At 36.0% G+C, this 17,015-nt stretch overlaps 2 protein-coding genes across 3 annotated transcripts in view; one reads left to right on the top strand and one right to left on the bottom strand.

Annotated features, from left to right (window-relative positions):
* The window catches only part of CEP290 (centrosomal protein 290), a 48,805-nt gene extending 32,468 nt beyond the window's left edge, over positions 1-16,337 (bottom strand). For both annotated transcript variants that reach the window (XM_041474243.1, XM_041474244.1), the window contains exons 1-23: positions 16,099-16,337; positions 13,957-14,013; positions 13,300-13,425; positions 13,084-13,161; positions 12,612-12,681; positions 12,363-12,409; positions 11,935-12,078; positions 11,692-11,745; positions 10,878-11,030; positions 10,355-10,537; positions 9,922-10,011; positions 9,724-9,846; positions 7,764-7,887; positions 7,070-7,242; positions 6,489-6,651; positions 5,748-5,848; positions 5,575-5,662; positions 4,997-5,109; positions 4,155-4,239; positions 2,868-3,010; positions 2,530-2,694; positions 1,479-1,628; positions 361-476 (exon numbers count right to left, since the gene is read on the bottom strand). In XM_041474243.1, coding sequence (XP_041330177.1) covers positions 361-476; positions 1,479-1,628; positions 2,530-2,694; positions 2,868-3,010; positions 4,155-4,239; positions 4,997-5,109; positions 5,575-5,662; positions 5,748-5,848; positions 6,489-6,651; positions 7,070-7,242; positions 7,764-7,887; positions 9,724-9,846; positions 9,922-10,011; positions 10,355-10,537; positions 10,878-11,030; positions 11,692-11,745; positions 11,935-12,078; positions 12,363-12,409; positions 12,612-12,681; positions 13,084-13,161; positions 13,300-13,401 — 2,465 coding nt within the window. In that variant the 5' untranslated portion in view covers positions 13,402-13,425; positions 13,957-14,013; positions 16,099-16,337. The remainder of the gene's footprint in view (positions 1-360; positions 477-1,478; positions 1,629-2,529; positions 2,695-2,867; positions 3,011-4,154; positions 4,240-4,996; positions 5,110-5,574; positions 5,663-5,747; positions 5,849-6,488; positions 6,652-7,069; positions 7,243-7,763; positions 7,888-9,723; positions 9,847-9,921; positions 10,012-10,354; positions 10,538-10,877; positions 11,031-11,691; positions 11,746-11,934; positions 12,079-12,362; positions 12,410-12,611; positions 12,682-13,083; positions 13,162-13,299; positions 13,426-13,956; positions 14,014-16,098) is intronic.
* Positions 16,338-16,415: 78 nt separating this feature from the next.
* The window catches only part of TMTC3 (transmembrane O-mannosyltransferase targeting cadherins 3), a 29,743-nt gene continuing 29,143 nt past the window's right edge, over positions 16,416-17,015 (top strand). Inside the window, exon 1 of the mRNA XM_041474386.1 lies at positions 16,416-16,509. The gene's annotated coding sequence lies outside the window, so the exon portion shown is untranslated. The remainder of the gene's footprint in view (positions 16,510-17,015) is intronic.

Below are 17,015 nucleotides of genomic sequence, written 5' to 3'. Positions count from 1 at the left end.
CCTTCCCCTCCTCTCCACTCCCAAAAGCCTATTAGAACCTATACTTGAAAGCAAAAGAAAATTAGGCTAATAAACATCATACAGGTTCTAGTAAAGTGCAAGATATCAGATGCAGAAAGCACAATGAAATTTGTCCTCATGACAAAACATGCAAAACGAGAAGAGTCCAGCAGAAGACAGTTTTGTAGGAGTTTTCTGAATCCTTACAGGACTAAAGAATATGTATGGAGTCCATATCCAAACATGGCAACACTTATGACATTAACCAAAGAACTACTTCAACACAGCAGCACATTTTGTTTCAAGACTGTTAAATATTTAGATAATTGAACTTTCATAATTCAGAAAAGAGAGCAATACCTTTGATATTCTTTATACAGCAAGCCTTGTTGATGACGAATTACAGCAAATTTTCGTTTGTAGTCCTCCACTGCATCTTCTAATTGTTTAAGCAACTTTTCTTTGTTTTCCAGTTCCTAGTTATTATATTCCAAATAAAAATACACAAATTATTAATGTAGGTTTTAAACATGAAACTAGCAATTTAATCAAAATGGCAGTCCTTTGTGTTTTCATGATAGACGCTTCTGCCATGAACTGTGTGAACTATGAATATGAAAAATGCATTTTCTTTAGAAGCAACAGATGAAAAAATCCAATGAGCTTCAGCATTCACATTGATCAGTGTGAAAGAGAGCATAATTGCACTGCAGGCTTCAGCCCTCAAAGTTCAAAACACTATGACCTGTAGCTAACTCACAAAGAATACTACCTGAATGTCTAACTGGCAAGTGGCATTTTCTTCTCATTTTCTCAAATACTCTTCTACTTTATAAGCATACAGATTTGAAAAAGTATATTCTAATGAAAAAATGATAAAATTATCAAAGACAGAAAATTATAAATTAACAATAATAAAAAGGTAACTTTTTTTTTACTCCAAGTCTGAAATAGTTCTTCATTACTATACGCCTATTTGCTATGCTTCCCATGGCAATCACTGGAATTGGTTTCAATGTATTTATGCCTTTATTTACAATTGTTGAATGTATTTTTGACAAATAACAGAATGAAAAATCATACAGTAAATTACTAGAGACCTTGGCTCTATAGGGAAAAACTGTTCAAGTAGGATTTGCACATGCAGACTCAGGTGTGGAATCCAGACAGCAGTAAGAGAGAGGTTCTTATAGAAAGAGTGTAACTGTGGAAGTAGAAGGAAGAGTGGGCAAATATTTAGATCAAAATTCAGTTTTGAAACAAAAAAAATCTGAATTGTTGTCCAAAATTTAGTTAGCTATTACCTTTCAGGCTTTACAGCTTTAAATTACAGAATATCCCAAAGAGTTTAGTAGATGTTAGAACACCAAAATAATTTTGGAGACATCTCTCATGTCCATACCTGACATTCTACTGGACTTGAAAAGAATTAGATACATGTTACAAATACTCTTTATTTCAAGGAATATATGAGTTACCTGTGTAAGATGTATTAAATATTCGTTCAGAGAATTAATTGTATTAACACTTGAAGGAGCCATTCCTTCTGGAAGATTCACTGTTTGGAAGACAATACTGGCACCTTCTGACTGATGTAGTAAGCAAATTTCATTTTTCATTTGTTCAATCTAAAGACGGATACAAAAATGTCATAAAGAAGTAGCTCTTGCTATTAGATTAAAAAAAATTATGAAAAATATATTGCTACATCAGTTGTTATTAATATAAAACATAAAAATTTTCACTTATATTCTAAAACACTCTAATAACTCTTTAAAATATCCTTTAAAAATGCTATGATTTCATAAGTCAATAAATGCATAATAAATTAATCCAAATTTATCAAATTACCCCAGCAATCAGGGCAACTACACATAACATCACAGTTTTATTCACAATTGTTTTAAACACTCCTACTCCTTTAGTAAGATTAAGGTTTGGAAAGAATTATTGCAGTGGTTATTTGACAGTTTTTTCTAAACAAATCTTTGCCTTTTCATTTCTAACACTATTTTAGACGATTAGTTTATCACCAAAGCTGTGATAAAAGGCAAATTTAACTTTAGCTTCTTGTAAGACAATATTTCATTCATCATTCCTTCCCGGGAAGAACCATTCCACAGAACAAATTGTACAACTTAAAACAAGATATAGGATTTGAAAGAACGACTCATCATTTCTAACACTTAATTGCTGTTACATATTTATAAATAAAAAATGTAAGACTCCTGGCTTTTCTGAAGAAGTAGATCTGTGAGCTTTTTTGGACACAGCTCTCCCCAGAAGATAGGCATGCTAGTGTTTATTTAACATGATGGAATATTGCAAGGATAAAGTAACAAGAAGAGTGAGATCTGAAGTTAAAAAGGACAAATTAGTAGGTCCACTACATAAATTTCAGTAAGATTTGTACAATGACACTGTTCAATAAGCTGAATTCATTGTCTTATAGATCATGTGGATTGTTCTAAATTATCAGAACAGCCACTTTTAAAGTTGAAAATAAATTCTATAAAATAAATTATGTACCTTTTCATTGGCACTTGCCAGCTGATTAGACAAACTTGTTGCCTCCTTCTGAGTCTCTTTTAGTTCCTGTCTCAATTCCTCATTTCGTCCTGTAAGCTGGTCAACCTGGGCTTTCAAGTGTACACTAGCATCCAAGATCCCCTCTGAATTCTTTGACTCCATTGCCTAATGCAGTAATCAGTTAATTAACATAACAAAGAAAAAATGTAGAAAAGCTTTAATTTTTTCAGAGTAAACTGGAGCCCTCAAGTTTAGACTACACGAAATTAGCAAAAAGCATTACATTTTATCCCTGTAAATCCTACAAAGCTAAATAATAATTTAGAAGGCAAGCTTACATGAACTAAGCGATCCAGACTAGGGATTATTAAGGCTGTTTCTCCTCCCTTCATACTGGAATCCTTCTGCATTTCCTTGATGGCTTGCAATATTTCCTTCATTCCTTGTTCAAGTTGTTTATTCTCTTCTGATAACTCTTTTACTGTAATAAAAGTTGTAAATCTGTTAAAAAGCACTGAAAAAATGATTTAAGGTTTCCTAGGACATTTCATCATGATTCTTAATAAATTAAAAGAATGATTTGATAAATTAAAAGAATGTTCACATTATACATACCTAGGCATAAGCAATTATGAAATTAAAATCAAGAGCTGCTAGGAATATCTGGGAGATGTATTTCAGTGATGAAATATAAAAAAAGAAAAAAAAAAAATTAAATGCTTCATGGGACACAATTTACTTCACCGAACCTTCCAGTCTTCAATGTTTACTTCATTTTAAACTTCTTTAGTAGCCTGTCTGACCTTTACCAGTTCAGAAACATGGCTGTGCTGGAAATGTCTGAGTGTAACAATGAGGTATCTAGGAATTGCCTGAATTCCTTCTCCAGAATAAGAAAAAAGGAGCATTTAACTTATGTGGCTGTCAAGGAGTCTCGAGACTCGTACCACCTGTAGTTTCTCAATAAAATTCCAATTTCCAGCACAAAATGAGAAGCCTGAAAACTGAAAAAACCCACAATGACCCTGTCAGGACATTCTCTGCACTCAAACAATATTGCTAATCATCCTGAACACCCAGGAGTGAGCTGCAAAAACCTGAGTGGTTTCACCAAGTCTATTTTAAAAATTCAAAAAGAATTTTAAGAATTCACATTTTCTGGGAAAAAAAATTAAGCTTCTTGTCCAGAGAAATTAGAATTATTTTTATTTCTGAGCTTTCAAACAGTGCATTTCAGCTAATATAGACATGTATGTAAGCAGCAAGTGGCTCTAATTCCCCAATACTTCCTTTCAGCCAGAAAAGCCCTACAACTACAGAAGCTGTATAATTGTTAGAAGTGGGATTACTCACACACTTAAAGACTTTACCAGGTCTGAATCAAGAAGGAAAACCAGGAGATAGTATTTTAATGTATTTAATGTGAATAAACTATGTTTCCTGTACTATCACTGGTTTGGTAACACCATGTATGTATATTTACACATAGATACAATATAAACACAAGATTTCTTTTACTAGTCAGATATTTATGATCACAATTATAGAAACAGGACAACTAAATAAGCAAACTATCTACAGGTACCTGACAATGTTCCCTAGTTTTAAAACAGGTTGCAACTTACATTTAGATTGAAATTTGGCCATTACAGTCCTGTTCTTCTCCAAATCTCTCTCTCTCTCACGTAATTCAGTTGCAAGGTATTCATTCTAAAGAAAAAAAAAAAAAAGTTTCTCCTAGACAAAAAAATACGTAGAATCTAATTTTAGCAGTTTTAGTGCCAGACATTTTCAAATTTGAAATTGGCATTCAAGAAAATTTCCCCATCCACGTACTGATTTCTTGCCTAAATAGGAACAGAAATGGATTCACTGGAATAGTTACATGAAGTCTATCCCATATAACACTGTCCATAGCAAATTATGTACTCTTGGGTCATGCAGCAGCTGGAATAGTGGTCTGGTACAAACCAGAAGTCTGTGAGGCTTTGTAATTTGTAGCTCTAGTAATATGAAAACATCAAGAGCTTCAAAATTACACTTGTGTTTAACTAGCTGCCACTCTATCTCACAGGCTTAGAACCTGAATGAACTGAAAAAGTATTTGTTTTTTTTCCAAGTGATCTGAATTCTCACGTATGCCTGAAGTTTTTCTAAGAAGATTTCACACAGCCTTTCTGTTTTCAGCTATATTTTTCTCTGTCTTTGGAATTTGAGCTGGTGCTATTCTTTCTGCAAGTATGTTTCTCCATTCCACATTACATGAGCTGCTAGGATTATTTACAGAAAATATAGAATATTCACTAGTTTTCTAAAAAAAGTTACAAATCATTAATTTTGGGATTTTTTTAAAAGCAGTTAATAAAAGCCCCTAGATAAGTATTTTAACAATATTTACAAAATAGGTGGTTTTAGTTTTTGAAAGAGAAATATAAGATATGTTCATAAACTTCCTTTATGAACCTACCTTTGCTTCTACTTCAGCAGTGACATGATTGTTCAAGAAATCCAGCCTCCTCATATTCTTTCCCTTCTCTTCAGTAAAGCTATCAGTCATCTGCATATTATCAGCATCCAACCCTAAATGCAAGCAGATGTAAAAGCAATAAATTATTAGGAAATTTTAATTGGTCTTCAATCAAAAGAATACACTCCATTTATTATATCTGAGTTATAGTTTTCTATCTTTTCTTCTGAAGCATTATGGTACCATGAGTGGCATGGAATTGAAATTTTAAGAATTTTGAAATGCATGAATTATGTAGATTTACTGGAAACTTTGGGAATATCATCCTACACCTATTGCAAGGCAAAAACAGAAGGCCCAGAGATGCATTAAGTCATCACAACTCAATACTGGGCTGTAAGATCAGGAAATCCAAAAACCACTCACCTCTTCCTACAGATTCAATGCAATATATTAAACCCTTTAATTTATAAAAATGAATAAGTATAACATAGCTACATTAACTATAAACAGAATTTTTATGCTTAAGTATAAACAGAATGTTTTTGAAAGCACAGTTTATATCAAAAACATCCTACCTATTGTTGCAACTCTTCTTCCTTTCTCCTGAGCCAACTTACGAATGTGCTTTTTCAGTTCAATTCTTTCCTCTTCTAGTCTTTCAATCTGTATATTATTATTCACAGATCAGTATTCCATTTTGTTCAATGCATTATGTAGCTCTTACACAAAAATAGGATTTATCACTTACCTCTTGCAAAAGAATCTGGTTTTCAGCTCTATATTGCTGCTGCTTCAGTGCTTTGCTGTTTCTGAATTCATTTAAATCAATCATTGTCTTTGGCTCAAGACCTGAAACAAAATAGATCAAAGTCATTTATTGAGGAATGTTAATGTTAGTTAATGCAGTTAATTTATGTAAGAACATAACTAGAGAAGTAGAGTGAAAAAAATAATTTGTTGATAGTTGATTGTATTTCAACTATCTATAAAAATATATAACTATTTATATAACATAAACACACATCTTATACTCCATGTATTAAGAGCAGGAGAAAGCTTAATTTCACCTCAGTTACTCAAAACCCAAAATAAAATAAAGTGGCACTTAAATTTATTTACATTTAAATTCTTCTATTTAAAAATAAGCCTATCTGAAGTTTTCACTGTGTGTTTCATCTAGCATTACAACTTCAGGATGTTATGCTTTCCAGGTACCATATTATGAAGTTTATTAGGCAGTGCATGATCGAAGAGGAATGAAAACCAAAAAAAGAGTAGAGAACCTATCCTCCTCCTTTGTTCACTCAAAGGAACCTGTAAGCCAAGTTCAATCATACAGTTTGTCCAAACTAATTAAAACTACTTGGAAATATTAGCAGAATATAACAAATTATTTCCAGTGATTTGGTACAGTAAAAAATTTCTATTATAGAATCCTATTTCAGTTTTTACACAACAAATAATTGAACATGTACTGGATACAGCATACCTAAGCGCTCTCTGAGTTCTTCATTTTCATCAAGAAGGTCATTTATTTTAAGTTCAAGTTTATTGACTTCTTTAATTAATGACTCAATCTCATGTTCTCGTATTTTGACTTGCTTTCTTAAATCTTTGATTTCAGCAACAGCTTCTTCCAAACCATATATTCCCTGCAAAAACCGCACACAGGAAGTAAGAATGAAACAACCAATAGAAGACTTACTAAAATAGATCATGAATCTTTCTTTCATCATTACACAGACAAGAAAAAATGTTTTTCAACCCCTATCACTCTTCTGCACTATGCTTAGTGAAAATAGTTACTGAATAAAAAGCAGATCCTGTAAATCTGTCCTTGACTACAGAGCAGCTTGCATATTTCAAAAGTGAGTCCTCCAACTATATGATCCTTTGAAGAATCATATCTTGAGCACCCAATTACTATTCAATAGGAAAGTGAAGAACGAAGGGGAAGGGCACCAAAGAAATTTATTTATTCCTAATTAGAACAATTAAATAAATATGGGAGGACAAAACAATCTCCTAAAAATATGATTAATACCCTCTCCACTCTGACAAACTGTTTACCAGTTCATAGTCTCTCATTCTTTTCAAAGTCTCAACAAGTTCTTGGTCTTTTTCTCTAGCATGTGCTTCTGCCAATTCTGCTGATTTCTCAGCCTCCATAGTTCTCTCTTCTAGCATTTTAAACTTTTCTTGCATATCCCCAGTTTGGTTCGGCTGAGCAAGAGATGAGTGACCTGGAAAGAAAAGCTTTGATGTTTACAATTCAACTAGGAATTCTTGCTATCTGCCATTAATCAAAACAGAAACACTTCAGAAAACATTATAAAGGAGATATTAATTCCCTGCTCTTTTTAATTAGGAAAGTACAAGACACTACATATAAGAGATTGGGTTCTCTTCCCCCTAACATTTTCTTCAAACAATATTTATCATAAGTGAGTGCACAGAAAGGTCATCAGAATTTATTTGGAATTGCAAGCTATTACTCCTTTTCAATTCTTCATGGAGCTGAGACCTTATATTTTATGCTCTAACTTTTACAGATCAGATATAATTCTATTACCCATAAAATTCACCGAGGTAATCTGGATAAATTTAAACTCTTCACAAATGTTTAATAAAAGAAAATTAAGAAAAAATATTAGAGATTAAAATTGCTCAAATACTGCATTTTTTTTCCTCTATTTCTAAAAAATAAGGAATTGTGATTTCTGATTTTTCTGATTTTGACATTAATACAAAACAGTGATGTTACCTTTATCGTTTTTGAGATCATATTTTAATTTCTCAATAATGAATGCATTTTTCTCCATTTCTTTGGTATACTGTTCAACTTGCTCAGTGAGCAATCTTATCTGAGCATCTCGCTCTTGCATACCCTAGGCATGCAAAAAAAAAAAAAAAAGAAACTCCATTAAAGGATCCTTCTTTACTGACAGGCAAACTACCAATACAGAACACCACATGGGAAATGAAGAAATTGCTTGTAGCTAATACAAAACAATTTCTAGAACAGCAAATATACTATACTTACAACAGAGAGTTCAGATATTATCTAGAAGTTTGGTATATAAATGCAAAGCAGGAAAAATAAAAAAGAAAGTAAAAATAAAGCACTCAAACACAGAAAAATAAGCAGCATTTTAGTATAATGACTTTAAATGGAAACAGTATTCTCAAAGTTTGAGAGTGTTAGAGGAAAAGTTTTGGATAATACAGGTTTCTTAGCAGCTTCCTCATAAACAATTGCCATTAGGAACTGAGTGATACAGGTTGAAGATAGCAAAGACTAACAATCCATCATACATGACACATGAATTGCAGACAGCCTTTCAGCAAGCCATCTAACTTTTCAAAATTCATATACTACCTTGTTTTGGATGCGTATACAATCATAGATACACACAGACTATGGAAGTGACTTCTATGTATACTATTTCTGTACTTGTACATGAATTTCAGAAACAACATAGAAATCTTAATGTTACTTTTTCTTTGATTAACAAAAAAGTGGTAAAAGATAAAAAGAGACTTTAAAAATTTACAGGCATTAATAATAATAAAAGGTACATTAATAATAATGTAATAATAAAACCACAAAAATCTCAAGGTCCTTACTTTATACCAATGTTCTGAAAAACAACTTACAGGATTTCTTACAAATATAACCACATTTGAAACCTAAAAATACAGAACTTAGCAAAGTCGTAAAAACCTAGATACAACCCTATAGAATATAAACACACATTGAAGGATAGCAAGCTCAGTCTATTTTGAGTAAAAACCTGAGCAGTAACTTAATTAATTTTTAAATGTCTACTTTTAATACATGCTTATTTACACAAAATATTTCAAAATGCCATGCCAATAATGCCCCTTCCTTCTCCTACCCCTCTAAAAAAGCAGCCTCTATAGCCGTCTAATCAGCTAAAATCAAACAACTGCTTATCAAAGTTACTTTCAGCTGCTTTCCTCTTCTGATACCTAAGGCTGATTTTCTGATACCTAAGGCTGTAATTTAGGGTGTTTTTCTCTTGAGAAGCTATCTGCATAAATATATCTCACCATACTGCTCTGTTTACAAGAACCCAAAATGTAACATAAATGTCATTACACATTTGCTCAAAAAACCTGAAGCAAGGCAGGAAATCATCCTGGAATCAGAGAGTATGCTTTGCATAGAGACTATTTCAGGATTCCTAACAGGCCACATTACTTTGGGGGGACAGGGAGGGGATTATGTTTTTTAAGAAAGTGGAGACATTCAAAATTGTGAAGAACTATGTAATTTTGCCTGAATATGAGAGATACACAAATTCAGCTAGCTCTATCATACGATGAACCACAGAGTTAATGAGATGAGACAAACGAACACAAAAAATAATGTACTAGGTAAGACCGTTCCTTAACTAACAAATTTTATGGAAGCTAAAGTCATATTTTAGAAATGCTACATAATAGTTAGAAAAGATAAATATGAAAGTAACAGAGCCAGCTACCAAGAGTTCAGGTCGTACACACATACATACAGAGAAGTTTCCTTTGTACATTGTCTATTAAGCAAACTTTGCAGTGGAATGAATCAATCTGTCTCTTAATTCTCAAAATTAAGTATTTTGTATTTGCAAACTACAAAAGACTAAATATATATTTGGTCAATAGCATATTTAGTTAATGGTGATTTCTATGTGTGCAATGTCTCACATGAACTGTACCTGCTGAAGGGACAGTATACTGTTTCTGTCTACATCAAGTTGGACCATTTTCATTTTCTCTTCCAAGTTAAATAACATTTGCTGATACTGTAGGAGTTCATCATCTTTTGAAGATAAGATTTTCTGAAAAGAAGATAAAATACCATCAGAACACTTGAAGTAATTCCTAAAAAGGATTTTAAAAGTACTAAAAAATACCTTCCATTCTTCAACTTTTGCGTTTACAGCTGCCATGAGTGGATCATCCTCCTCATTCTTTGCTTTCAGCTGGTCTGAAAGATCCTGAACCTAGACATGCCATTTGGATGAACATCACATTACAAAAAGGTTTGGACCTATCCAGTATATATGTACAAACACACTACATCAAGATTAGTATTACAGATTAGTATTACAACAGCAAGGGAATGACTTTTGAGAACAGGGCATGACTAACATTCTATATAAAAAAATTTTTGTAGTCTGCAGTAAAATTTTAAAATCTGTACCACATTCAAAGATCACACTACTTTCAAAGAGCATTACTTTAGAGGAGTGTGTGGTTTTACTGCATAGATAGAAGGTTTTAACTTCAGCTAAAATATGAAAACAGTAGAAACCTAATTATACAAAATAATGAGTCAGTTCTTACTTGAAATTTGTACTGATCTTTCTCTTTTCTTAACTCATCCATAATAATATCAGACTGTTGCACAATTAGTTTCATTTTGCTATATTCATCAGTCATCTTCTCCATTTCTTGCACTGATTCCTCAAGATTTTTCCTCATTTCTTGGTTTTGAATCTCTAACTTCTCATTTGCTTCTGTCAAATTCTGCAAAAATAAAAAAAAACCCTGCTTTTAGAAAGTGCCCGTCTTAATACCTGAATACAAACTTGAAAGTCTTATACAAAATTAGCGCAGAATAGAGTATTTCCCCTCTAGGTTATCAATTTCAACAAAGCCAAACAGCAAATAAGACATATCTCTCTCCCTGTCAGTAACTTCATTACCTCTTCCAAATTCAGAGATGCAGACTGTATGTATGACTGAATTCCTTATTATGAATTCCCTTACAACACATGACTTTATCTGTAAATTGACATAGTGTTATGGAAGACACTATGGTCAGTAAAACTCCAATAACTACTCAATTGAATGCATAGATTTTTACCTGAATTTCATCCAAATACTGGACAAGCTCAGAGCTTCTTTTGGACAGCTGTGATGTGTAATCAGATATCTCTCCTCTTCGTAATGGAATTGATTCTTTTTGAGAATCTATTTGCCTCTGATAGTCAACCACATCCTGACGCAACTGTTCATTCTGCACAAAAAACAATCCAAACTTAAATCCATTTCTAAGAGACAAAGCTGTTGCATTTCTAGCAAGCTAACACAAAGAGCTAAGACACGCAAAACCCATCCAAATTCCTACAGTCTGCTTTTAGAAGTCTTAGAAGCCTCACCTTTTTCTTTATGCGCTTTTTCTTCATATTAAAAAGGAGAAAACAAGACCAAGAGAACAAAGCATGAAAAATATTAGAAATTAGCTTCGCTTTTGGAAGACTAAACATTAATCAATACAGAGACAAAATAAAATAGCTTTCATTATACCTCTGCCAGCATATACACACACACATATATACAAGGGTATTTTGACAAATTATTATCAAGGTTTTACCCCAGGACAATAATTAAACAAATTTACATGGAAATAATATTTAACAAAAATGTTAAAAATTCAAAACCCAAAATCCAGGCCAAGCTAATGCACAGTAGGACTATTCAAATTGAAACGTAGAGACTTCCTGACCTCAATTAACTACGTTTCATTGGAGCAGATGTACAACATATTTACTTTGCAGTAGTACACAGGTAATGTTCCAAAATTAAACATCACACCAAAAATTATAAAAACAGAAATATAGTAGTATATTTATTTAAAAAGTTGAAAATACAGTAAATCAGCAATAATTTTGGCTAACCTCTCTCCTGAATCTGATGTTTTCATTTTCAGCATCTTCAATTCGAAAAGCAAGCTACAAACAAGACAGAAAACCTTTATAAGCATCACCGACACAAAGAATTCCAGAAACAAAAAAACAAAAGCACAGCAATCCTGTGTCATCAGTCTTTTTTTTTTATATATTTCAAATGCTTTTTTCAGAACATCAACTTTTCAAAATATTTGACAGCTTCTAAAGATGTCAAGCTCAAATCCTTCATACCTGTTCATTCACTTTCTTCTCCTTTTCCAACTCCTTTTCTGTATCTGTTAACTGTCTCTCTTTTTGTTCCAATTCCTTTTCCAGCTGGTGGATCTCATCACGCAAAAAACGAGTATCACGACCAAAAGCACATTTTTGCGCCATCTTATGAGCATTAAAATAACATTATAAATATAGTAGATATTCAAAGTAGAAAGAACTAAAAAACCAAAGCAGATACTAAGACTAAAATAAATGGGATTTTTCAAGTGTGAAAAACTCAAGTAACTATTCATCCAAGACTGCTGCATATCTAAAAAATAATAAAAAGCATTTGCTAAAATGCAGGGCTACTTCACGACTTTACAAGACTAAATACTAGTCTAAAATAAAATAATTAAAAGACCCCACCAGAGCACTTTACACACTAACAAAATTTTAAAACATACCTCTAATTCATTTTGAAGTTTTATCAGCTTGGTTTTAAAATTATTTTCTGTTAAAACACAACAGATACAGTGAATTACCCAATAAGGAAAAAAACACATAAAACAATACATTAAAGCAACTGACTTCAGAGCAGTTGGTATTTTGTCCAGCTCTCTAAACCTTAAAAAAAAGCCACAAAACAGCAAGAACAAAAACCTAAAAACACATTTAACAAATCTTTTAGGAAGAGCATAAAAAAGCTTGCTTACCACATTTGGCTTGTTCCTCCCCAGCTTTTTCAACTTCTTCTAGTGCCAGTTCTACCTCTTGAGCTTTCATCTATTCAAGCAAAGAATAAATATTTACTACTACCATAAATTAAAACATGGTTCCATAGACCTTATGTTTAGAACATATTAATTTTGAGACATTTATTTGCATTTTCCATCTATCTAACAATGTTACTCCAATTCACTTCACCTCCCACTACCAAATTCCAACAGCTCAGGTGCAAGCACACATTTGGCATATAAATTACCTTAGGAGTAAGCAGTATTTTCAGGAACAGGGGAAAAAAAGGTGCTTCTATTTAAACAAAATAAAAACCAAAAAACAAACAAAAAACCCCCAAACCAAACCAAAACAAAAACAAACAAACAAAAAAAAAACCCCAAAACAAAAAACCCACAAAGCAAAACAAATGCATCTGCAGAATTGAAGAAAGTAAGCCTTAATACAAACCTTCAGTAGTGATTGAGTAATTTTAAAAAGCTGTACCATTTTTTCTGGAGTTTCAGTGTTTAAGTCTTTCCCATCAACCTAACAAAAGAGACGAAAGTGGTTTTACACTAGTATCAATGAAATACACAAAATGAATCTTTCATGTATGTGAAGGACCAGAGATGGTTTAGGGAAGAAGGGATGACAGAACCCTCATGTTCCCATTTTCTCCAGCACCTTGATCATGATATCCAGCAATCTGTCCGCTAGCTCCTCTTGACGAGGCAGAGTATCTGGATCAACTTTCATGAGCTTCTTCCAATCTAAAACAGGTGCCATATTGATGGTATGACTTTTTTTTTCCTGGAACAAAGATTAAAATAACAGTTATCAGGTATTATCAGTGCAAACCAATTTTAAGTCAAATGATTTAATGGAGGCTGGCCACTGAACACACCAGATGATTCAAATAACTGTAACAGTGATTAACATTCTGTTCACATCTTGATCTATTGCAAACTAGGAGGCTATAATAAAACCATTTTTTCTTTATGTTAAGAATTACACCATGCATACTCAATGAATTCTTAAAACTATCAGTGAAGATCAGGACACACATGAAACTTATATTTTAACTTCAATGTCCTTGTTTTCTTCCCCATCTCTTAATGTGGTATTTTTATGCCAATGAACAAACACAAAAATCATTATTTCTAATATTTAAAACACAAACAACACTTTCAGTTTGATACTGTAAGCACCAACTTCTTGACATTGTATTAAACATCATTTCTTTTTGATTAGAATACTTGAATTGACAAAGGACATTATTCAACCTGGAAACTAAGAAAAACCTCATCAAAAAGTAGGGGAAAGTTTTTTTCTACTGCTTACCTACTGGTTCTTCTGGGCCACAGTGATTTCTTTCATGCCTGAAAGTCAATGCAGTATCTGAAAAAGGCAGAAGGGATTGGAAATCCTGGATTATTCTGTTCTTTGGAGATGTCTCTAGACTTTCTGATCAATATTTCAGAAAGTAAATTCTGCCAAGTTTAGAACAGAACATTTTTAATCTACTTATTGCCCTAAATTATGAATACAGCACAAATGGTTAAGAAAAAATAAGAAAGAAATAAAGCTAACTAGAACAGTAAATACAGTATTATTCAAAAAACGAACGACACAGCAGAGGTATGTATTTTATAGAAAAAAAAAATCAAGCTCAATCAATAACTTCAGCAACGCTGTATGCTGAGCACAATCTTTTGAGATATGATCCATCACACACCCTGTTCCTTATTCACCAGTTTAAAGACTCAACAACTGAAACCTCCTTCATTAATAAAAGGCTGAAACTTGTATTACTTTCCAAAACTAATATGCCTAAGCATTCTGAAAGAAGAGCTGTCAGACTCAGAAATACAACTGTATGCTTAAAGGAGGATAAAAATGACCTTCATCCTTTCTGAACATGTGAACTACTTGAAAGGTCCCCTATATTTACTGTATTTCTTCAATGTTTGCTAACCATAAAACATGCATTACATTCGATCCATGACTTCACAAGGACGACACCTTATATGCATTATTGCTTTTCTGTTTTGTTGTAATGGCAAAGGATAATACAAGGAGAATACTGGCACTTTGACTTATTCAGTTAACTGAATACTACTTGATTTCAGACATACTTGTCTAAGAATAAGAGTTCTTAAACTCTTATACTCATTTTTTCTTAAGCAATGAGTTGTAAAACTTAGAAGTTTTAAATGCTCAACCATCAAAACTATTCTCAAAGCAAATACACAAACTTACTACTGTCAATCCTTTCCCACCTTCCATCTCTCATATATCTTTTTCCCTTCACTTACAAAATAAGGTTCTAAGAAAATATCCATCCTAAAATTTTATCCAAAAGGATAAAACATAATTGGATTGTACATAAAAAACTGAATCCAACTTGTTGGGAGACCAGCTACAGTAAGGTAGGAGGGCACAACCTATGCACAGCATTTATTCCACAGTATGTACATACTGTGAGAGAATTTATCTAACTGAGAGGTTTTTCACCTTCACTCATGTGTTGTCAACAACTAAAACCAGTGATTTTAGTAAACAGATAATCCATGTGGTGAGACACTGAGCTGATGGATCTACAAAATGTGTGAAATAGATGGGGATTTGGTATTAGTCATCATAAGACTTTCTGGACTCAGAGAATCGAGCATACATAAAACATCCAGATGCTGTACAGTTCAGCAGTCTCAGACGGAAAAGGAAGTCTGGAGTACCTCCAAACAACAGTACTGGAAAAGTACTACCAGAACAACAATGCCCCTGTCTGACTGCAGGAAACCACGCAGAGGCAGGCAAGCTCACAAGGTGACACCTTACCATCACAGCGAGATCAAGCACCACTGGGAAGAGCTGATCTTTTCCCAGCGGGCTGTGTACAATGGGCAGCACAGAGCCATGTGCACACGAGGGGAACTTCACATCAAGAAGCACCACAGTCACGCCAGAGATGTGCTCTGCTAACTCCGCATTGTTTACATGGCGTAATCCAGTTTAAGCTACTTTTTACTTTCAAATTGCATTTACCCGGAGTAGCTCTGCGAAGCACAAGATCTTAATTACAAAACCCCAGTCAAGAGAGGATCTTCGCAGGTTCCCATTCTCTCCTGTCTGGCATATCCCAGACACAAGACACAATGACAGCCCAGGATCCCTCCAGGATGCTGCTGAGACAATTTTTGTTTCATTCCAGCTCTGCTGAACTAACAATTTGCCTTATTCTGCAGCCGCCTTCCCCAGGAGGCGCAGCAGAGGCAGCAGCCGAGGGCAGACCCGGCGGGACGCTCTCTCCCCGGGCTCAGCCTGCGCCGCCGCCTGCCCGGCACCCGCGGCCGGCCCGCAGGAGCGGAGCGGGCCCGCAGGAGCGGCCCCCAGCCCGGCTGCTCCCGGGGGAGCGCGGGCCGCTCCGGCCGGGGGCGGCTTTTGGTCTCCCTGCCCGGAGCACCCCCCGCCCCGTGGCCTCACCGCTCCCGGAGGATGACGGCGGCTGCTGCCAGGCGACGCCATCAGACTCTCCCGCGGACCCGGATACTCGTGGGCGCAGGAAAAGTCAGCGCTTCCGTGGCACCCACAGACAAGCCCCCCGGTGCCAAGCGGGCTGTCCCAGTCCCGAGGGGCAGCCGGGCGGGCCGGGCGCGATCCCGCCCGACAGCGCCGCTTCGCCGGGGCAACGGCCCCCAGCACCACCCCCGCCACCGGGCGGGCTCCCCGGGACTACAGCTCCCGGCATGCGTCTGGACCGACGGCACCGTCCACCTTTTTTCCGACAGCCTCTGCGGGACGGCGTGCATGCGCTGTGTGCGGCGGCGGCGGAGTGCGCGGTGGGTGGCGGCTCCGGTGGCGGGGCCGCGGCTCCAGCGTTTGTGTCGGCCTCAGGTAGGGCGGGCACGGCGCTGCGGCCGCGCCCCGCGACGGGCCTAGCCGAGGGTAGGGGGGAGAAGAGAGGAAGGGAGGAAGGGGTGGGTCTGGTGTAGCCGCTGCCCGCGGTAGTTTCGGTCCGCTGGCCGTGCCCACCGTGCCCCGTCGGTGAGCCCCCGCGCCTGCCGGGCTGCGGTGCGGCCTCGACCGCTGACTGCGGCGCTTGAGCGGCGAACGGGACCGCGCCCTGGCTCTGCCGCCTCCGCCGCCCCGGCTGCCCCTACCTTGGCTGCCTCGCCCCAGCGCTGCGGGCAGCGTGCTGGTTCCTGCCCGGCCGGCGGGAGAGCTGCGGGACTGCCCGGGGACCGCCCGGGTGTGCTTTGGGGGTAGGGAGGGAACAGTGGGGACCAGAAGGAGCGGGGAAAATCACACCTATAAACTGCTTGAATCCGTTGGGTACTACTAGCCGGCAAATCTGAGTTTTGGTAGTGGTCTGATAGCCGAGAAAGTTTGGGATCCTGTGT

The sequence above is a fragment of the Pyrgilauda ruficollis genome, unplaced genomic scaffold (assembly GCF_017590135.1).
Source record: "Pyrgilauda ruficollis isolate IOZ18807 unplaced genomic scaffold, ASM1759013v1 scaffold32, whole genome shotgun sequence".
Classification (NCBI taxonomy): domain Eukaryota; kingdom Metazoa; phylum Chordata; class Aves; order Passeriformes; family Passeridae; genus Pyrgilauda; species Pyrgilauda ruficollis.
This window is presented reverse-complemented; position numbering and strand designations above follow the sequence as displayed.